Source organism: Ciconia boyciana, chromosome 7, assembly GCF_034638445.1.
Source record: "Ciconia boyciana chromosome 7, ASM3463844v1, whole genome shotgun sequence".
Taxonomy (NCBI): domain Eukaryota; kingdom Metazoa; phylum Chordata; class Aves; order Ciconiiformes; family Ciconiidae; genus Ciconia; species Ciconia boyciana.
In genome coordinates this window covers 53,152,374-53,175,216 of record NC_132940.1, presented here as the reverse complement: position 1 = coordinate 53,175,216, position 22,843 = coordinate 53,152,374, and the positions used below count along the sequence as shown (strand labels likewise).

Sequence of the window (22,843 nt, the reverse complement as noted above, 5' to 3'; positions counted from 1 at the left end):
GTACATAAAGTTCCAGTAGATGCTGGCATAGTATCTCTAAACTGATTTTGAAAGACAGCCTACCATTACAAGAATATTTGGTGTGGAGGGAGAAGAGAAGAAAACTAAGCTTTGTGGAAATGCTGAATAAGTAAAGGAATAAGCATCAAATTGCAGGGATTTTGAAGTGATCAGGGAGGATAATGACAGCATGAATTTAAACTACAGTGTGTTACAGGAGTGGAGAGGGGGCTTTTTCTTTCTTTATGCTCTAGAAACTATTTTGCTTCTCCTAGTTTGAAAGTTAAGTAGCAGGCAAAATTATCTTTCTATAAACTGTGTGCGTTGCTGAGAATAAGAAGACAATGAGAACTTTCATATTACTGACAAAGTTGAGCCTATTAGCTGTTGTGCACAGCTTTTGTGTAGAACATCCAAAACACTCTCTTTAAATACATGCATGGTTGTGAAAAATTGCTGATACTTAAGAACTTCTGGTGTGAATAATTGAAATTAAATCCTGAAACTTTTGAGAATATTTTAAAGCCAGGGTAGTTGAATTTTTTTAAGATTTAGATGCTTAGTTAAAGTTGAATGTAATTATAAAATTTAGCTAAATGTTTATTGTTTTGTTCTACCTGGATTTGCAAAATGCATGGTTTTGCTGGCTATATCCACTCCCAGCTAGCTAGCAAGAGATCTTGCTAATGAAATTTCACTTTTGTTTGAACTGACCCATTCATACCTGTTTTTCATCTGTCTTTGTCATGCCCTTTGGTTTAACTTTGTTCTCCTTACACCCCAAATTTTTCCTCTCCTTTTTATTATAAACTCATGGCAGGGCCTACTTGGTGAACTCATTCTGTTACAACAACAAATCCAGCAGCATGAAGAGGAAGCACGCAAAGCCGCTGGCCAATATAACATGGGCTCTTCCCAGCAGAAACGAAAGGTGATGGCTTAAGGGACAATATGTACTGTATTCACACTAATCAAATACTTCAGCCTTCTGCATTCGACCTAGAAAAATTTAACTAATTAAATCATGGGCCTAAATAATTATTACAGCCAACTTCATTGCAGTCCTCTTTCATAGTAGTCCTCTCTCAGTTTAACCAAGTTGCATTTAAAGCGTAGTGTTAAAAGCTGAACAGGTACTTTGTGTCACTTTGAAATTGTATGTTCTCTGCCTCTATAAAAACTGTTATTTAAAGTTCATACATTAAAAATGCATTTAAGGAAAGTATGTTGAATAAATGTCAAGTCTGTTTTCTCTACTGTTGCTTGCTCACTGTAGCCCTATCTTGTAAGAGTATAGCTTTTTACAGGCACTATATCTCTGGGAACATTTTTTCCTGCTTTATACTGTTACCAATCTGAAAATGACAGCAAGTCCTTAGAAACAATTTTGCATAGACAATTAAATGCTGCTGTTAATAACAGTCTCTACTGTATATTCATCAAAGGTATTCCTTTGTCTATTTTTCCTCTTAAAGCACAGTTTATAGTGATATGTTGTGGTTGTTGAACACCTGCACATCACTTTACTTACTTAATTTAAGCTCTCATCATTTTATTCATTATTATATGGCTGAGATGAATTGGAAATGCTTCCTAAATTGGGATATTTTAGTTTGTCTAATGTGTTACAACCCATAATTCTTAACCACATTGTGTGGTTGGTTGCTTCTGTGTCCTCAAAAAATCTTTCTGATTACTCATGTTTCTCAACAGCTTTGGAATTGAGCACTGGATACAGAACTTAATCTTCTTTACATCTGAAGATAACTCCCACAGAAAGAGGAACCCAGTAAATGTGAATTAAACTTTTAGACATAATTGCATAGCTGCAATTGTAATGCTTTTTAGTCCGTCAACAGAGTAAATCACTTTGTTCTCTGAAACTAAAGTAGCGTTTTAAATTTAAATATTTTACTTTCTTGCCATATTATTTTTTTATGGTTTAAAGTTACAACCCCTGGCCACTCTACAGTGCTAATCTTCCTTTAATTTAAAAAAAAAAGATTGTGACTGGCAATTTTTCCTCGTATTTCATTTTTCACATTTTTTTAGTTAATATTCTCCCTGGATTTAAAATAACACTGATGTATTCTGTCCTCAGTTATGAATCTAGGCATTGTATAACTAAATATAATGGAAATGCAATTATTTGAGATTATTTTATCTCAAAAGCTGTCCTACAAATGTCCTCGCATTCATTCCCTTCCAGATGTATATTTTAATAGAAGAGTAAAGATGTCTTCAGTGGTCTAAATATTCTCTATTTGTTCAGTTACTTCTTTTTGATAAAGAGAACTCCTTCAGCCTCTGTCAGATTGTATACAGTTTATTGAGAGAGCTGAAGTATGGAATAGTAGCTTGAAGTTTATAATAAAATATATGAAGATGTAAAAGTTACTGGAAAGGCAATAGAATAGTTGATATATAAAAATGTATCAGCCTAATAGACACAATCAGGGAAAAAAAATGAACTTGATTTTAGATTTGTTTCTGATTGCAATTCTACCTTGTCAGTACTTTCTTGCAACTAATTCTACAATTCCCAAGCTGTGAAATTGCTGTAAGGGCCATCTTTGCAAATGTTATCCTGACCTCCAAGGCAGGTGCTCTGTGTTTTCTGAGTGTTGAAAGTCTAACTGACCTTGCATATAAAAAGTTTTAATTTAGCATGCAAGTGTGCTGTTTGGCATACATGCCTGATGACAAGGAATGTGTCTTGTTTGTCACACTAATCTTTTTGCTTGAAACAAATTGAAAGAGATGGTAAACTGTTTTGTTTAATATCTTGATATGAAGATATAACTTAAAGATTCCAATCATTGATCCAGATTCTCCTTTGGAAGAAGAAATTATTACTGTCATTGAAATAAGTCATTGCATGCCCTTTTGACAGGGCATAAACTAACCTTGTTTACTTTTTAACGCAGTTGGCTTGCTTGCCTGTCTGCTGGAGAACATGATCATTTAATTTCCATTCTTGGAAGTTGTGTTGCCCGATTTACTTGCACATTGTCCATTTTAATTTAATTACTCAATATTAAATCTGCTTCAGTTGTAAATTGAGTAACAGTAAGAACTGTCTCACAAGCAGGAGAGGGTATTAAAAACAAAAATGTAATTGTTTCCTGTTGAATTTTTTTGTCAGCCTTTTGATAAATATTTAGCAGTATAATTGATTAGTCTTGTATAGCTGTGCTGTGCATGGCTGCTTCTTATATGCATTTTGTCTGGGCCTTTGTTTTCATTTATATTACTGGAAATCATTATAGTTCTTCTGTAGATGATCAATTTATAATTATTTATAGTCTGGTTAGAGAATATACAAAACCAATAACCGTGGTTTCAAAGGTACAGAATTTTCAGAGGCACGTACTTATTTTATACAATGTGTGACAAAGGTTGCTGGAAAGCAACCACTGTGCAAAATGAGTAACTCTATAAGGAGCTTCTGGTGGTCTTAGTAAGCATGTGTCTGCATCTTTGTGCGCAGAAACCCTTGATTAAAAATGGCCCTACAGTTTTCTCATAACTCTTTATGGTGGCAATGGGGAAAGAAGGAGGCATCTTGATGTGCAAACCATGCTGAACTGGATTAAACAAATATTGATATGTCTATACAGAGATATTTTCATAGTTGATTTTTTTTTGTGAGTAGAAATCATAGATCATAGATTAGTCATATGTAACGTAGTACTTCAGATTGTTATGATAGTTTTAGCTTTTACTGGCAACTTAAACATTTTTAGCAATATTATGAATTGCATGTTCAAAATATTGTATGTACTAACTGCAGCTAAACGTTCAAAGCACACCTGAACCAAATGCTGAAGCATATACATCATTCTAGAGCTGGTTGTTGGTTTTGACATAACTTACCTAATTGTCCTTGTTAGAATGAATCATCCAGTGCTAGATAATTCTTTGCTTCAGATCTTGCAACATGTAACAGTGTGCAATATTTTTGCTTACTGTGTTTAATGTAAGTATACTGTACATAAAAGACAGTGCTCATGTGGTTAGAGGTAATCTGTGTATAAGTATGTACTTTAAAGATGCATCAAGGCCCCAGAAGTACTTTCAGGAACAGCTTGCTTAAGAGCAGAGAGCAGGAAAATCTTAACTGCTTTGAAAATCTGCACTGTGTGGAAACACTTTGTTTTCCTTTTCTTTCATTTTCTTGCTTCTGAGTCTCCACACCATTCGCTTTGCCCTTCTATTTTTATTTTCCCCTCATGTCTCTGAGGTGTTTAAAGTGTGCATATATGTAAATGTTTATTTACATATACCACCCTGTGGCTGCATGCATCAGGTTGACAGTGTGCTAAACTAACCCTGTTTCTGATGCCATTTTGCTATCAGTGAACTAATTAAGAGAAATGAAAAGGAAGTCAGTTTACAGGACTTCCTCTTTGCTGTTTATGAATAAGAAAATAATTGTATATAGATGGAAGTGTCAGCTTGGATTGCTTTTTCTATAAAGTGCAGGCCCGACCTTGTATATTACAGGTTTAATAGCTAAATAATATCAGTCACTATGAATTACTGGATTTTTTTCTTGTTTAATCTGTAACAACTGGTGTGAAATTATAGTAACTAAATTGATTTGTGTCTAAATGACAGCTGTCCTCTGCATGTTAGATAATATGCTCTTTCTGATATGAAACTAACTTGAGTTGTAAATGTCACGAGCTTTATTACATGAGCTTTATTTAAATATTGAAGCTTTTACCTATATCATTCCTTCCGTAATTATTTTAGATTATAATTTTTTTCTAAATTTAATATTTCATCAGTGAACCATTAGATTTTGTTGTTTGTAAACTTTTACATCATATTAATTTGTATTGCATCGTTTATGCTTTTGTCTTGTTTTTGTGTTATTTAAAAAGGGATTGTTTTGAACAACTTTATTACATCTTGATGAACCTATTTTAAGAATATTTGAGTAAGAATGGCTCTAATTGCCCGATCTTATTACTTTTATGCCTTGAACTTCAAAATGTTTTGTATTATTATATCTTAATTTTTCCAGTTTTTAATGTAATTTAAATAATTCTAAAATAACCCTTCAAGACTGTCCTGACTAACTACAATTTATGAAATTGTGCATGCATGTTTAGGATTATTATTCTGAAAAACAAATATGAAATAAGAATCCCCTTGAAGCTTCAGAAAGAGTGAATACTCACCTGAAAGTAGATTCTGTAGCAAGCAGGTGTTTCAGTGATTGTATCCCATTAAGATCATGCTAATTCAGGAAATGAACATAGGAGATCCTGAGAGTTTGATCACTAAAACTACATTTGAGGCAGTGGCCAGAAAACTCTAAGCACCATATAGAGTTTTGCTTTTCCCTAAGCCCACTTTCCTAGTATTAAGTCTTGAAGGGTTAATTTTTGCATTTGCATGTACTGGAATTTAGACATTTTTTTGATGTGAATCTCCTGTTGCAGATGGAACTTTCCATCAGCATTAAATCTCAAATGCTAACTGAAGAATTTTACTTGCTTTTAAATGCATGTAAAGTCAATTTTCTTATCTGGGATGAAGCTTTCAGTTTGTGATTTGGTTACTTGCAGTGGATAAACTAAACAATGTGTTAGTAGCCATGATTATTTTTCTTTGTAGGTTTCTGACAAAGAGAAGATTGATCAACTTCAAGAAGAACTTTTGCGCACTCAGGTAACTTTTCTGAGTTACTGATGTTTTAAGTAGAGATTTATGTGCAGCAGACTCAGATTTACTAGACAACAGCGCACCTGAAATATAAGATATTTGGGAAAAATGCAGTGCTTATTTCAATCTTTGAGCTTATCAATACAGAGTTGACTGTGTTGGCACAGACCAAAGGTCAGTCTAGTCTGGTCATTCTCTGACAGTGACTGACAGAATGCAAGAGGGGAGTGTGAGAATAGGGCAAATGTGTAATCATACTTTCCCAAAATACTTTCCTTGCCTTCAATGCTGTATATTCCTGAAATGTAAAGTTAGCCCAAGAGTGTTCCATAAATACAATGGTGATATTCCAGTTTTTAACTTGTTATGCATGCTAACTTTACTCCTAACATTCTACAGTTCTCTTTTATAACTTCAGTGCTACTAAATATATCTGTGATGTCTTGTATGTTTAAATGGCACATTTGTAGCAGAAAGGAAATAAGTTTACTTATTAGGGAGTTACATTTTAATCCCTTAATCTAGGAAACATCATTTCTAGTAAAGTAAAGAAGCTTTTAAGTGCATTTGCTGACCAAATATCAGAGGTCCAAGAGGAAAAATAGACATCATATGGCATGTGGGGTGAGACATTCCGATTCTAGTACAGTGGCATTCAGGAGAACCAAAGTATCTTTTTTGTTTTCTTCCATCAAGAAAAATAATTGCAGTTATAATGCTGGAGTTGTATATAAGCCATGCAGTGTTCATCAGAATATGTTTTGTGAAGCAGTAAGCAGTTCTTTCAATTAAAGCTGTTTCTATGATTGGACTATTTGGTATAAAAATTGCTGTGGGCAGATTAAAAGCTTTTTCTCTGCCCCCTGTTTGGGATTTAAAAGAACATTTAATCCCTTTAAGAAACTGAAGAGGATGGTGCTGTTCAGAGTGATGTCCTTTAAAAAAAAAATTATCAAAAATTAAATTTGAACAATAATGACAGCTGTTGGTAGGATTTCTCAATATACGTTTCTAAAAAACACTGCTTCACAAAACCCAAGCCACTTTCAATTTCTGAAAGTCTTCCATTGAGTTCAGTTGTTATAATTTAATACGGTCTGAGACAAGATATGCTTTTGCAAGTGAAATGCTGTTTTCAGTATTTCCTCTGTTACTTCTGTTAAAGAGAAGCCTGCTTCATTAGCTGGCAGAAAAGGAAAAGATCTACAGAGATCAGCTTTAGGATCACTGCTTTTCAAACTGGCCTTTTAAAAAGTGCATGGCCTAACTTCAGAGGGCCTAGGAGTTCAATAATAGACATCTGTAAAACCCATTTTTTAACATGAATTTCTGTATATAGTGAAGGTGCATACATGTTACTTTGTTCCCCTTACATAAAACTTATACTTACAACCTGAAAAGGTTAAAATAGTAATAAATCTAATACCCTTGCATCCTTGATAGAAGATATAGGACCATTAATTATTTAAGAACAAAGTCAAAAAAATAAAACCATTTTCATATTCTCTGAAATCTGGTCTTGCATTCAGTAGCTAATTTAAGAATTCCCTGCATCAGCTCAACTGAGGAACATTTCCAGCCCTTCTGGGGGGTAGCTTTCATAATATTGGGCAATACAGCGTGCAGCTACAGATCTGGTTTACAAAGAAATATTTCATCCCCTAGGCAGTCCTTACAGAGCAGGAACCATGATTCCTCAGCTATATGATTTACAGTTCTTGTTTAGACAGCAGCACTTTTTCCTCCTAGGTGTGTTGCCTTACAACAAACTTATAAGGGTTTCATAGATTATACCTTAATGGGACTTTTCAGTGCAAATGTGGTATAAGGTCGGAGTCCTTCCTGTCTCATTAATTGACTGGAACTTCACCAAATCTAATTCAACAAAGTTTTAATCTCCTTAATTAGCAAGGCAGAACTAGTTATTTTTAAGCTAGACTTTTTTTCAGGGTTGATGCATATCAGTCATATTAGTCATTACTTTGGTTTGCTTGCCTACTTTTCTTAAGTTAATGTATAATTAATCTTTTGTTGTATCTGTAGGCTTCTAAGTTGATTGGCTCTTTGGCTCAGACAAATTATTTTGGTATGGGGGTTTGTAACCTCTTTATATATTTACTAGTTTTGAAAGCATTTATTACTTACCTTTTTTTATAACAGCTTGAAATTTGATTTGTTCTTAAAAGTACACTCAGGCCACATACATTTCCATGTCATAGAAAACAGTTTTCAGAGTAGGTATCAAAACTATATTAATGTCTCATCTTCAAAGGACTATCGTAATCTCCTTCTAAACAGGACTGAGCTGGTACAGTTGTTTCTTGAACTGAGGTTGTATACTGAAGAACGGGTCTAAACTAGGCTTGCAAATTCACATTTAAGCCCTGTGATCTTTTTGATTGAACAGCCAATTCCCACTGCTGCTAATTTCTGTCTGACTGCATATGTGTAGCTCCTTTGAAAATTATGCTTGCTTAAGATGCTTAAAGATTGATTTATGTATCCCCAAGTTTGAACATTGTGGTCTTATTAAAAATTTTGATGCAAAGATGTGTTGCCAAAAAAAAATTCTAACAGTCTTCTCTTGATGGCTTTGTGTTTTAATAAACTGTAGTGATTACAAAGGTTTCTATATTTTTGAAAGACTTACCTGAAGGATAATGTATTTTTCATAGGTAAAACTTCACTCATGTGAGTGTACTATTTCTGTAATTTCAAGAGTATATTTGTACCACTGTTTTGTAGCTCAAATACCAAAGAATGCTTGAGCGATTAGAGAAGGAGAACAAAGAATTAAGAAAATTGGTACTGCAAAGAGATGACAAGGGAATTCATCAGAGGAAGTTAAAGGTACTTATGTGTTACAAATCAGCATAGAAATGTAATTATGCCATATTTTCCATGATGCTATTCTGAATTGTATTTGTTATATCATATATGAACTTTTAACATTTGTTATATCTATGCTAATTTTTGACATGTTAAGGCTCTTATACATCTCCTTTTTTTTTTTTTTTAACTATATAACTTTTGAAAATAGCTTCAGTTGAAGAGCACAAAGGGGTTACCAGGCCTAACTAAATCACTTACCTAAGTAAGTGGGAAATGTGGATTGGCTTCTTTGATGTAGCTTCACTGTGTTTGCTAATAAATATGCTTCCAACTCTTCTTACACACACAGTCTGGTATTTTGTGCTTTGTCATGGGTCTTACTGAGTTTGGTAGGAATATAGTTATGGGGTCAGGAAACATCTTTTAACGGCTTTGTATGAATCCACAGAGATTGAACTAAGTGTGCTTTTGCTTTTGTCCGCCAACATCCTGAGCCTTCTAAAAATGGATGTTTTCTGCCTCTCTCTGTGTCACTTGCTGACCAGTATGGATCTTCCTCTTTCCTCTGGGAACTGGAAGATAAGGAGTTCCTATTTTTACAGAATGAGGTTGATAGCTCTATACCCTTCTTAACGCTTACTGTTCATCAAGCTGAAAATGTAAGTCTAGATGTTTAATCGAAGAAACTTAATTCAGCTTCTTAACTTGGAAACTGTGAAGTCTGAGTGCTGTTCTCTTGTGATGTATGTAAGAGCTCTCATTTTGCTCTTTCAGCAAGGTGCATCTGCAGCTGTAGTATTTTCATCCACAGAAGGCAAGGGATGACTTTACTTTGGTATTGTACTTCATAAAATAGATCTGTGATGTGGTATAGACAGTTTAGGTTTCAAACCATCAGGAGAGAATAAATGCATTTTTACAGATGAGTTTACAGAGTATACGGATGAAGTAGTCTGAAACCCAGTCTTTGTTCTGCTAATTGGCTGTGTTTTCTCCCTGTACTTTTTTTTGTAGAAATCCTTGATTGATATGTATTCTGAAGTACTCGACATCCTGTCTGATTATGATGCCAGTTATAACACTCAAGACCACCTGCCTCGAGTAAGTAGATAAAGAATTCAAGGCTTTTTACTGAAACACCAGTCTTATAATTGACTAGAACATTTAATTATATTCCAGAATAATCAAGAGCTAGTGCTAGGCTATTTTCTTGTAACACCAGGGTTTTTGCTTACGACATGTTCTCCATTTTAAATGCAACAAGAGAATTTTGAGAATAACCAATGTAACTATGTTAAGTCTGCCTTGGCTCGTAGATAAAACCCTATCTAGATCCAGATATTGCTGCTATGCTCAGCTTTCATTGTAAATGGTTTCAGTGAGAGCACCCCAGCCTTCTCAGCAGTGTAAAATGACTGTTGTTTCCTGGTGTGTACCAGCGGAGCTGAGAAGGTAAGGTGCCCCGGCTAACTTCCCGCAGTAGTGCTGCTGTCGGAGGGGGGAGTGTGAGAAGGGGTCTGGCTAGCCTGACTGCTGGGGTAGGGGAGAGCCAGGAATGCTTCCTGCTTGCATGACCACCTGTAGCACTGGCGGCTTCTATAGGAAGCCAGTAAGATGGGGAAGTGACAGCAACTACATCAGAATTCAGCCTTCTCCAGGCAGAAGCAGCATCTACCAGATGAGTAGTCTCCAGTGTTTCGCCTGCTGAAAGGATTTTGTGCAAGGAGAGAACTGCCTACCACGAGACCAGCAAGCCCTTGCACTCTTCATTAGGTGGCCTGGCAGGTTAGGCCCGTAGGGTGCCTTGTGGAGTGTGCTGTCTTAAGCACAAGTCAATTTTTTTTTGCACGACTAAAAGTTAGCATTTATTCAAGGATTCTGTATTTAAACCAATGCATTTATTGTCAAACATAATACAGCCAGCGTTGATACAGATTAACATCTTTTTAGTCACCTTTTCTCTAAGCTTCCAAAATGTCCTGCTGAAAGCCAATGGCTGTTTAAACTTTCTCTTAAGGTGGTGGTGGTTGGAGATCAAAGTGCAGGAAAAACCAGTGTGTTAGAAATGATCGCCCAAGCCCGCATATTTCCTCGAGGGTCTGGGGAGATGATGACACGTTCCCCTGTTAAGGTAAGAAACATCATAATCTCTGAATCAGCATTTGCTGTGTTGTTCTCCCTCTGATTATGCCATTAATTGAAGTATATGTGAACATTCATTTATAAAATGGCCTCTAAGCAAGTGAGTTGTTGCAGTCAATGACAAAAATTCTGCAGGCCTATACATGATCCATATATACTATCAGAGTAGTAGTGGTTCCTACTATAAGTAGTCCAGTGCTAAATAAGCATTACATGTAGTTGTATGCCTGCGGTGGGAAGTATACATATGCTATGTACTTCTCATGTTTCTCTCTGTTAGATTTACCATACTCTCTCATATAAGGCTTTTACCATTTAGGTCACTCTTAGTGAAGGTCCCCACCATGTGGCTTTATTCAAAGACAGCTCTCGGGAGTTTGATCTGACCAAGGAAGAGGATGTAAGTACAGAGAAGTGACTGGAAGTTAATGTGACTTTTGTTAATTCTCTGAAAAATGTTGTGTCTTTGTGGGCTGTTAGCCTCTGTTTAATTTGAGTGAAATATGTTTAGTGGGGCAAGGCATTATATTAGTTATTAAATTATCTCTTAGTATGTTTTTTGTCTGGCACTGAAGTGGGTAAAATGTAGGAGGAGCCCTTGTGCCAAGACATTTTTTGGAGTATTCAGGGGTGTGCAGGTAATCTTTCATTTAGCACCCCATTTACCAGACTTAGTTATTCAACACGCATTTGAGACAGTATTTATAAACAATGGTCTTAATCCCTAAGTAAACTTTTTTTACTTATGTTGCTGATTTTTCTTCTATCATGATTATAAGGAGTTTTATATTTGATATTTTGCTTTTCTCAAAACAGCTTGCAGCTTTGAGAAATGAAATAGAAATCAGAATGAGAAATAGTGTGAAGGAAGGGTGCACTGTTAGCACTGAGGTAAGACTTGTCAAATATTTAGTGGCAAATATCTGTACATGTATATTTTTGTAAGTATTCTTCAAATAGGAGACTGGTGGATCCCATTTGTGTATACGTAATATTTTGCACTACACAAAGTGTATTTGGACAGTTAAATTCAGTTTTATATCACAATTACATGCACATAAAATTGGACTTCCTATTTAAAATTACAGCTTGTTGCTGGTTTAAAGCATATGTGTGTGTAAATACGTGTTTATATAATTTTATATATGTGTGTTTGTCTATGTAATTACATACAAAGTAGGTGTGTGTATAAACCTTTAATTTCAATTTTACTTCACAGACCATCTCATTAAGTGTGAAAGGTCCTGGTTTGCAGAGAATGGTATTGGTTGATTTACCTGGAGTCATTAGTGTAAGTATGCAATTAAAAAATCTTTAAGGCATGTAAGTGAGGTAGTGTTATTGGTGAGAATATTAGTCGTTGTTTTTCTTTTTTACATCTTTCTGTTTTCTTTTTTCCTTTAAATATATATCCATATACGTATTAAAGACTGTGACATCAGGTATGGCTCCAGATACGAAGGAAACTATCTTTAGCATCAGCAAGGCCTACATGCAGAATCCTAATGCCATCATCCTTTGTATTCAAGGTAATAAGAGTCTAGATGGTTATCCAACTGGCAGGATTTTTTTATTTTTTAATTCTGATTCTTATGTGACTCTGGGGACTCGATTGATTGTATTTTTTTACCATTTGTGGTAATTTGTATAGTGTGCAAAACAGCATGCTGTGGAATGTCTATTTATAAATTAAGGCACCTTTGCTATCTGTGTCAGAAAACAACTTTTTGATAAGAGTTTTTTATCATTAAAATAAAATTCAAGATTTCTTCAGAAGTGTTTTTGGAGGCAACAGACAATAATAGAGTTTAGTATTTTGAGCAAGCTGGTAGTTGTTCAAAACTTTTACAACTGCAACAAACTTATTTTTTTTATGATACTGGGAACAAAGCAAATTTTCACTGTACCCAAAAATGAAATATAGGTGTAATTTTACTGTTTTTAAGTTGTAACATGAAACTTGTTTGATGCCAATTCTGTCTTCAGTACTGCATGTTAGATTACATTGTCCCTAAAATATAAATTTGTTTTTGTTTATTTTAGATGGATCAGTGGATGCAGAACGCAGTATTGTCACAGACTTAGTAAGCCAAATGGATCCCCAAGGAAAAAGGACAATTTTTGTGTTGACTAAAGTTGATCTTGCTGAGAAAAACGTGGCTAGCCCAAGCAGGGTGAGTTGCAACTATTTTTCTCATATTGTGATGGCTAAAGTTACATATGGAAAAATACTTGAGAAGCTGTCAGAAATATTGGACCTCACCTACCTGTTCTAGATGTTCTTGAGTGCTTGTTTCTGTATTCAGTATGATTTTTTTGGGGTGGTGGTCGTTTTAATCTCTCCCAGGCTTTGCTTTTAGTGATCAGCTGCATGACTTCAGTCACAGCTTGGCTACGGCTGGCTTTAATACTGATTCCTTTCGTGCAGGTGACTTGAGCAAGTTCCATCTCCTGAGAAGGCTTTAGGATATTCTAGGATAGGCTTTTTCACTTTATTTTGTGGTTTGCTATGTTATGCCGTATTTGTTTTATGCCTTTACATATTTTTTTTTTTTCTTCTAAATATCAGTAGAACTCATAGTCCCATGACAAACTGCTTCTTATAGTAGTCTATGCATAGATACAACTAAATCTGGCTTTAAAACTGCGCTGAAGGAAAGAATGTCTCTGTGCAAGTTAACCATTTTTTTTTTTTTAATCCTTTATTTTCACAGATCCAGCAAATAATTGAAGGCAAACTCTTCCCAATGAAAGCTTTGGGTTATTTTGCAGTTGTTACTGGAAAAGGTAAAGAGAGCTCTGGCTCTGCTTATTTTCTCCCTGATAGCAGACAAAATTGTCTAAATGGAACTGTTGCAGCACCTTTTTTTTTTTTTTTTTTTTTTTTTCTTCCTGCAGGAAACAGCAGTGAAAGCATTGAATCTATTAAAGAATATGAAGAGGAATTTTTTCAAAATTCAAAGCTGTTAAAGTATGTTGCTGTTTAATTCCTTTTACTAAAATGAGCCTGTGTTGGTAAATGCTAGCATCAGTTTTTCTTGTTGAACTTAAAAAAAAGATTGCAGCGTGAAAACACTATTTGAGATTTAATCTGCCTAAATTAAGTATCTTGTTGAGGTGACCAAGGTAGCCTGGTTTCCTAATGCTTGCTGTAAGTCAATGGAGAGAGACGGGCATCTTCAGGCAGCAATTGATTCCACTGCAGTTCTGAGCCTCTTCAGAGGTTTCTGTGTCTCTCCATTGGCTCTACAAGAACTAAGTTCCTAGCCTATGTCTAGGCACTTGATACAGCTGGGAGGAGTGAATCCAGCCCAAATATGAGTTGTAGTGCCTCTAAATATAATTTGTCTTGGCGTGACAACAATGTTGTATTCAAAGGGTTAGCTTGTGCGTTCTGCTGGAAGTTCATTGAGCAAAGTAAGCTGCATCATCTTTGGGACTGCAGTCCCTGCACTGCAACCTCTAGAATAAAAATTGATTTGTGGTGGGTTTTTTTTTTTGTTGTGGTGGTGTGTCCCGTCCCGTGTCCCCCCCCAGCTTTGATTATCTGCACTGAATATTCTGGAGGAAGAGACTGGAATTTGGGTTAGGTGCACATTGACATGTTGTTCTCTGCTATAAAAAGCAAAGCTTTATTCTTGTGAGGAGAAAATGGGGGCCAGAAAGCATGGGTATGCATAGAAGAATTTTCTCTAGCTATCTTTCTTTACAGGACATGTATGCTGAAGGCACACCAGGTAACAACAAAGAACTTAAGTCTTGCTGTGTCAGATTGCTTTTGGAAAATGGTGAGAGAGTCTGTGGAGCAGCAAGCAGATGCTTTTAAAGGTAAACGTCTTTTCAAAAACCAAGTGAAATAGCAACTTGCTGTTAAACAGTTAGTTCTTCCACATACATATAATACTGTTTTGCCAGCATGCTTGGGCAATTATGTTTTATATGTTTTATGTGATCACCACTTCTCATGAATTGGTAATTGCCCCAGTTAATCTTTACAAAAATACATTAAAAAATAATTCATGGTATGAAGGACCCACTTGCTCTAAAAGCCAAAGGAGTAAATAAGTATGAAGAAAAACATTCGGGGGGAGTTTTATGGGCAAAACACAGTTCTTCCACTGGATTCAGGTGTTATTTTAAATGGCTTCCTATATAAAGATACCATCTGATCAGCCAGGGCAGGACTGACTTGTACAGAGCTGGAAGTTGAATGGCTTTCCACTACAGTTGAATTTGCAGGCATAATATCTAAGCAGAGACAGCAAAAAACTTTGCTCATTTGCAGAGGCCCTTAAAGTTCTTGGAGGGTTTGTCATAAGCAAGATTTGTGGCAATTTTTGGAGCTGCTAAACTTTTAAGACAGTCATGAAGTGCATATAGACAAAAAAATTAAGGCCTTGTTTCTGATTTTTGCAGCCACACGTTTCAATCTTGAGACTGAATGGAAGAACAATTACCCCCGGTTGCGAGAGCTTGACAGGGTAAATTACACTACTGCTTTAATTTGTGTGCTACAAAGTGTTGAAGATTATGGATTAAAATTTATGCCATTTAATCTCATTTGTAAAGGTTTCTTAAAGTTAACATAAAGTACTGACATTTTAAAATGTGAGGACAGTGTAAATTATTCTAGGGGAAGGAAATACTGAGCTCTCTGTTTTATGAAATAGTGTGCTTCAAAATTGTGATACTTCAATGATTAACAAGTCCTTCACTCTTCTAGTATACAGTTAACTGACCTAACTTGCCCACAGGAATGGGTCAGTGTTTCGTTGTGGTCATGACAGAACTGGCAAGGAGAAGTCACATTGCCTAGTCTTTCAGACAGACAGAGTAACAAAACAATTACAATCCCATTCTCTAATTCTTTTATAGAGATCCTGAATATTCAAATGCCATGCCTAGCCAGAGGCATGCAAGAGATGGGTGGGAAGATGTATGGTAAACTAGAGTAGCTTATGACAAGCACATACATTGTCCAGAACATGACCAGAAGGTATCATTTTAGGCTTAAAGGCCATAAGAAAAAGGTTTTGTTTTTTTACTCTTTGTATGGAAACATAATCAAATTATACTTAAAATCTTATTATTTCATATTTGTCCTTTTGCATAGAATGAACTGTTTGAAAAAGCAAAGAATGAGATTCTTGATGAAGTCATAAGTTTGACTCAGGTCACACCAAAGCACTGGTATGGTAACTTTTTCTTTTTTCCTTTTTCATTTTTTATTTTTTATTAACTAGCAGAAGTTTACCTTTAAAATATAAAGAGTTTTAGTAAACAAAATTCTCAAATATAAATAAGGAACTGTTTTTCTTAGGGCAATGTATTATTTTGTCCTTTGTCCCTGTAGAAGTAGTCTATGTTTGTTTATTATTCTGAATCAGCAAATACTTGTATAATCCCTTGAGAAAAATTATATGTCAGTTTGTGTTTTGTTCTGGTTTTATACAGTATAATGAATAATAGATATTCCTCAAAAATGAAAAGGAACAGTCATAATAAAGATGTTTTCAGATGTTCATTTGAAGTGTGAATCAGTAATTCCTCTTAACTTGATGTTTGGGGATTATCATTCCGCATATAAAAATAATATATATGACCTTGGAAAAAAAGGAAGTTTTGTGTATCTGTGAATTGGAGATTTGGAATTTTAAAGATTGTGTAATTCCTGGCTGTAAAAAAAGCAGATCTGGATGTTTGAGAACTTCATCCTACATGTGGATCTCCTTGGTAGCCTCCACCAAGTAGCACGATACTACACTGCCCTACTTCTTTGTAAGGCAGACATAGGTGTGAGAGAGAGAGCTTAGCCTAAATATTTTAACAGTGTAGCATCACTGCATACTAAAGCCACTGTAGATGCAGGCTGAGAGGAGAATAGCCAATGTAAAGGATTACTTTGACAGCCTGTACCACAACTGAGAACCATGAAAAAAAGATTTCTTTAATGCCTTTGCCTTCAGCGACCTGAATTGAACTATTACTTGGTCATAGATTAAAAACCAAGATAAAATATCTGGCTCAATGACATTAGAATAATTCTGGGCATGTGGATGTGTTCAGAGAAAGTGTTGTAGGCAGTGTATTAGTTTGAAGTTATGTTCTAGTCCAAATGTAATGCAGGTTTGCCATTTTGGTGTTTGCTGCTGTTTGCTGTGTAATAGATGCAGAAGTACCCTGTCCCATATCTAGCCTGCTTCGTTTTATGTTGTGGATTGGGTGGGTGCATAACACAAATGTTTCTGTGCATTTCTTTTGAAAGTTAAAATGTAGTGATGATTCTAGTTTTATAATACTTCATGAGCTTTAAAGTAGAACTTTAAACCTAAGTCATGAAAAAATGCTTCTGTTAGCCATTATATGCAGCCTAAAGACAGCAGTGGATTTGATGAATGCAAATGTTTCTATTTTGTTAAGATTTCTGTTCCTTCTAATTAAGTTTGATTGAATTAAGCAAAGCAAAAGTGTATTTTTATTGACACGTCAGTAAAGAAGGAATGAGATTGCATTTGTTCTTAATCAGAGGGCTGCCCTTCTCCTACAGTGCATTTGTAAGTGGTAAAATCCATAACAGACGGTTTCCAACACACCCTGTAAGTGAAATTAATTTGCCACATCTCCAGTTCTTTTAATGGCGATCAAGAATGATCAATAATTGGTCTTTGTTTGAACTCTATCCAAATAATCCTATTTTGAACAAAAGCTTTTTAAGGAAAACATTTTTTACTGGTGGCAATATTAATTTTTATTTATAGTGAATTCTTTCAACATTTAAATGCTTGAGTTCCTTTTAATTTTGTATAAATACTTTTACTACCCTAAATATGCCAAAGATCTGTTCCAACAGTAAAAAAACTAGTGGCTTTGATTCCCATTTATACTGGTATGTCGGAAGGACAGCTTCAAAATTTTTAAATCTCAAAGAAGGATGCTTCAAACACAAAAGAGAAGCTTTCAATTATGCCATTGTTGAAATGGGGGGAAGAGTGATATTTATGAGAAGTTCTTCAGTCTTTGTCCACAGATGGCCTAGTTAGAGTAGGGGCATTATCAGGGATGAGGCTTGTGTCCTGAAATTCAGCCCATTTGGAAGAAAAGGGCTTGAGTGAATCTGATAGTCCTGTACCACCAAAAAAAGGCAGTTTTTATTCTACGGCTCTTAGCTCTCAGCATTCTACCAAATCTGGCATTCATACAACCTGTTGGTAAGCTGATTTAGCATGCTGAGCTAGCATAAAATTAACCTGCAAGAAACCCACAACCTGTACTGGAGACTGTGGCAGGAGCAGAAGGAGCATGACTGCCTCTGTTGGTACCCGCTCTGTGTTACACTGGCTCAGCTGAGTTGTCTCACTGAGTTTCCTGAGTAAGTTTATTGTCATTTAGAAAGGTTAAAGTTAGATTGTTTCCGTTGTTACTTCTTGAAACGCATCATAAATAGGAAAGTGGTGCTTAGTTTTATAGTGATGTGAGGCACGTTTATAAATGAATGTCAATATACGTTTTGGTGAAAGGTTGGACTTCTCAACTTGCTTCATTGTTTATCAAATCTGGGAACAATCAGTGAAAATCCCAGATGGAAAACTACAGCATGTTCCAACAAACAAATCAGAATACTACAGAAACAAAACCCACATGCTTTTTTGGGAGTGTGGATGTTTTAGTCAAATCATTTCAATACTTTACAGTCTGCCCCCTTGTCGTTCCCCCACCTGCCATGCATACGCACACACAACTCTGCATGGTTATATTGGTATAATTAAAGGCTGCAAGGAACTGTTGTGAAGTGCAGTGGCAGCCATAAGAGTCATAGAGGCCAACTTCTGAAGCTGTCTTTGCTGCTGAAAACATTGTGTATTTGTGTCCTTAGTTCCAAGCAGATTTTGATTGAACTTGTGTCCTGATTTTAAGGAGTATTTCCTCTGTTCTGTAGTCTTGTTTTCTCAGTGTTTCTAACAAATTGAATGCATACTTGTTAGACACTTTTGTATTGGAAGCCATCATATGTGTTACAACTTTTTCTATTTTAGGGAGGAGATTCTTCAGAAAACCTTATGGGAGAGGGTATCGACTCATGTGATTGAGAATATCTACCTTCCAGCAGCACAGACTATGAACTCAGGGACGTTTAACACCACTGTGGACATCAAACTGAAGCAGTGGACTGACAAGCAACTGCCTAATAAAGCAGTAGAGGTGAGAATTCAGTTATTTTAAAAACTTAAAAAAAAAAAAAGGCAAAGCCTGTTGAAATGAAAGCATAGCTCCAGAGAAGTAAGGTGGTGGTTTGAAGGGCTGACTACAGTTCTTCTAACCAGCTTACATGTCAGAAGAGGCTAGCCAGATCTTGATGTTGAGAAGCATGTACAGCAGGAACATTGTATTTTGCTCTTCTGGTGAATTTTCCCTATTAAAGACCAAAAAAACCTTCCTTTTAAAACATTAAAACAAACCCTTCAAGCTAGGTATATTCATATTTAATAGATTTATGCAAGTTTAATAGAATTCTACTTGCTACAACGTAGCAAAGCAAAGTTTAGTGTTGACTTTATTAGTAATGGATAAGGCAGCAAAGGAAAAGTCAATTACTTACTCTTATGCTTGTACATTGTTTTCAGAAAGTATGCAAATTTTCATACTTGGAAGAATTGTCACAAATGTTCCTTTACCAGCTGGTGCATGGTATAATGGTCCATTTCAATAGATGTTGTTCGCTGACTTTCTAGGTGGCATGGGAGACTTTGCAAGAAGAATTTTCCCGTTTCATGACAGAACAAAAAGGAAAAGAGCATGATGATATCTTTGATAAACTGAAACAAGCTGTCAAAGAAGAAAGTATTAAACGACATAAATGGAATGAGAGAGCAGAGGATAGCCTGGTACAATGTAGTGGGTTTTTTTGCATTGACTAGGTGCTGTTGAAATCTTTTTACTGAAGTTGCATATTCAGTATTTTTGAATTATTTTAGTGTAATCATAAAATGATAGGGAGATGTGTCCATCTCTCCTTTTCTATATAAAGTTTTAATTCAGTGTTTCTCAATTCATTTTATTATTTTTATTATTTATTTTATAACCTTTTGCTAATTATTGCCCTAAATAAGATCTAATAAAACTCTTTTGGTTGGTTCAGGAAAAAGTCCTCCATAATCCACTGGGTGCCCAAGGACAGCCGTTTGAGAATTGTTTAGCCACATAAAGTATAGCCACATAAAATAACAGCATTTCATTACCGTCTTTATAGATTCTGTAATCCAGAAGGATTTCGTATTGTTTGCTGTATTTTTTACATTATTTATGCTAGGCTATAGAAGAGAGTCAAATTAAAGGCACAAGAAAATATTTTTGGCAGCACTTTGAAAATGTGCCTCTTGAATAAATCCTGTGTGCCCAATAAATGCTGGTTTTATAGATATCAAAAAATGAAGAGAATGTCAGAAATCTCTTTTTTACTAAATCCTGAATAAATGATTTATTGTATGCTAAAACAATGTTTTGTATTGCAGCGAGTGATCCAGCATAATGCCTTAGAAGATCGGTCAATATCTGATAAACAGCAGTGGGATGCAGCTATTCATTTTATGGAAGAGACGCTCCAAAGTCGTCTCAAAGACAGTGAGTTGTGTGATGCATTCCACTCTTGTGTGCTTTTTAATCTGGGCCAATTTCCGGATCTAGTTCACTTCACTGGTGTGCAAGCTTTTCTATCAGCACAATTGAGACAGTGGTGACAGTTTAAGATGGTACCGATACTGATAGAAATGTTTAGCAAAATACAGCCTCAAAGGTAGTGCTCTTGCTCTTGCAATGAGGCAACTGAAAGGTGAGTAATAGAGATCTGTAGAGTCAAAAAATGGTACAGACACACAGGTAGAAGAATAGGATAAATTCAGGGAAAGTAGTTGGTCCATTTATGGTTTCCAATCATAATTAATTTTGATGCAAGTTGCAACAAGGTAAGATTTTTAAACACCTGATGTGGAACGTAGAGGGCTGTCTCAGTGGAGGGATGCTATGGTTTTTTTTTATATGCTTCCTTGATCTACCGGTTCACAGTCACTTTTAAATTGTAGTAAAAGATATCAACTGTTGCTTTAAATAAAAGACATCTGACTTGACTCAGTATGGCATATCTTACGTTCTTAGGCATAAAATGTGTATTCTTGATCTTGTACCTAATTTTAGAACTATAAATTTGGCTGGTTACATATATTTTGAGTGACACTTAACATCATGTTTCCTTTTTTAGCTGAATCTGTTATTGAAGATATGGTGGGTCCAGACTGGAAAAAAAGGTGGTTATACTGGATAGGCCGCACCAAAGAACAGGTAAGAGGAAGGAAGGAAAAAAAAAAAAGAATTTGTGGTTCCCTACCTTTAGAAAACTTTGATTATTACTCAGTAAATTTTCAAAAATACCAACGTTCTTCATACTATTTAAATGATTGCAAAAAAAAAAAAAATTACTTTTAAATACAAAAAATACCATTACTTGTAATATTTAAAACAATGAATAGTAAACTACAGACAATTCCATATACTTTTTTCATATTGCAGATACATAGTGGTTTGTAAACTGTTTTCCACTCTGCAGCTGAATTACATCTTTACTATTATGCCATTGACCTGAATATTAAAGTTCTTCCAGTAGAAAGAAATTGATGAAAACAGGGTGGAAACTGGGCTATTCTCTTCTATACTTTCCAAGCATGCCTTTTAAGCAGAAGTCGCATGCAGTTTCCTATCATGCTCCATTTGGATTTAATTAGTATGTGATAGCATTATCACTACCATTCTGGTCACAGTGGTATCTTCTGATTGACTGTTTTCGTCATAACCTCTCTTCTCATTTGCTCATAGCTTTTGGAAATTTCTTTTGAATTTAAATAGCATCTTCTGTTCAATGCCCAGAGATGATGGGCTTTTTATATTACTTTTTCTAATATTTCTCAAACTGAGTCATACTTTAAAGAAGTAAATAGAGTTTAAAAGAATACAGTAGAAAGTAATTGTTTCAGGGGAAGGTGTTTTACAGTCAACTGTGTGCAGCCAGGTATGGGAGAAAGGCAGTGACTTCAACCTATCTTACTTAAATTTAAAGAACAGAAACTTAAAGGTATGAATCCATGGAGAGTTCTTGCTAGCTGTTAAGCAAAAATTACAATTCTCATCAGTGTCACAGGTGATATGTGAGTGTGAACCCCACTAGCGGTTGTTCACGGAGGGGAAAGGAGGCTAACACCTGTGATTCCCCCCCCTTCTCTTCCTCTCCTGCATTTCTGTGCATAATGAAAAGAAAAAAATATGAAAAATTGACAGTGAATTATCCATTTTAAAATATTATATTTGAGATGTCTTTGCACAAATACCCTTTTGAGTCATTTAAATGTAATAGTTAATAGTGTCAAACATATTCTCTGTTCTGGCTTATTAAGCAGGTAGACTGTTTATTGAGGATGATCTCTGAGTCTGTAATAATTAATTCTAACTGATCATTCTTATCCTAGAATATTCGTAATGAAACAAAAAATGAACTTGAGAAATTAATCAAATGCAATGAAGAACATGCAGCTTATCTGGCAAATGATGAAGTCACAACTGTCAGAAAGAATCTTGAAGCAAGAGGAATAACAGTGGACCCATGTCTGGTAAGATGCAGAATTGTAACAAAACATATGGAAGCCCCCTGTGAACATTTGAATGTTCTTTCTAGATAGCATACAAAAGACTCCATCTAAATACTGAATTTGTAATCCAGATGTTTCCAAATGAGTTACTAAATGACTGCTTGCACGCAATTCACACACTTCTGTTGGCTGTCAGACAAACGCAGTACAATGCTTTGGAATCTGTCAGTTTAGACTGAAATCTGAATCTGCTGAGCAGATTTTCTCGCCTGCATTATGACAAGGCTTGTTTAAAATTATTGTTCAGATGTTATACAGTGGAATCAAGGCCTTTGTGAACAAGATACGATAAAAACATATTGTGCATTCCTAGGCTTTTGGTGTGGTTGTATGTGCAGTTTGAAGTTCATAGGTACATTGAAGAGAGAGAAGTAAAAATACTTGGAGAAAGGCAGAGTTTGTTTAGAGTGCCCTGAGGGAATGTATTGTACGTTTAAAATGTTCTGGAAAATTATTTATCTTATTGCAGTGTGAGGCTCTTAACCATAATTAGACCTTTTATC

At 35.4% G+C, this 22,843-nt stretch overlaps 1 protein-coding gene across 5 annotated transcripts in view; it reads left to right on the top strand.

Moving 5' to 3' along the window:
* Window positions 1-22,843, top strand: part of OPA1 (OPA1 mitochondrial dynamin like GTPase) — a 61,266-nt gene that overhangs the window by 11,930 nt on the left and 26,493 nt on the right. For 3 of the 5 annotated variants that reach the window (XR_012043267.1, XR_012043266.1, XM_072866611.1), the window contains 20 exons: window positions 821-931; window positions 5,629-5,682; window positions 8,422-8,526; window positions 9,523-9,609; window positions 10,526-10,639; window positions 10,970-11,050; window positions 11,467-11,541; window positions 11,870-11,941; window positions 12,080-12,179; window positions 12,694-12,824; window positions 13,365-13,437; window positions 13,549-13,621; window positions 14,363-14,478; window positions 15,067-15,131; window positions 15,764-15,840; window positions 18,684-18,849; window positions 19,380-19,532; window positions 20,160-20,268; window positions 20,903-20,982; window positions 22,161-22,301. Coding sequence is in view for 1 of the 5 variants with exons in the window: in XM_072866611.1 (XP_072722712.1) it covers window positions 821-931; window positions 5,629-5,682; window positions 8,422-8,526; window positions 9,523-9,609; window positions 10,526-10,639; window positions 10,970-11,050; window positions 11,467-11,541; window positions 11,870-11,941; window positions 12,080-12,179; window positions 12,694-12,824; window positions 13,365-13,437; window positions 13,549-13,621; window positions 14,363-14,478; window positions 15,067-15,131; window positions 15,764-15,840; window positions 18,684-18,849; window positions 19,380-19,532; window positions 20,160-20,268; window positions 20,903-20,982; window positions 22,161-22,301 (1,983 nt within the window). In the remaining 4 variants the exon portion in view is untranslated. The remainder of the gene's footprint in view (window positions 1-820; window positions 932-5,628; window positions 5,683-8,421; window positions 8,527-9,522; window positions 9,610-10,525; window positions 10,640-10,969; window positions 11,051-11,466; window positions 11,542-11,869; window positions 11,942-12,079; window positions 12,180-12,693; window positions 12,825-13,364; window positions 13,438-13,548; window positions 13,622-14,362; window positions 14,479-15,066; window positions 15,132-15,763; window positions 15,841-18,683; window positions 18,850-19,379; window positions 19,533-20,159; window positions 20,269-20,902; window positions 20,983-22,160; window positions 22,302-22,843) is intronic. The other 2 variants (XR_012043269.1, XR_012043268.1) reach the window with 1 other exon arrangement.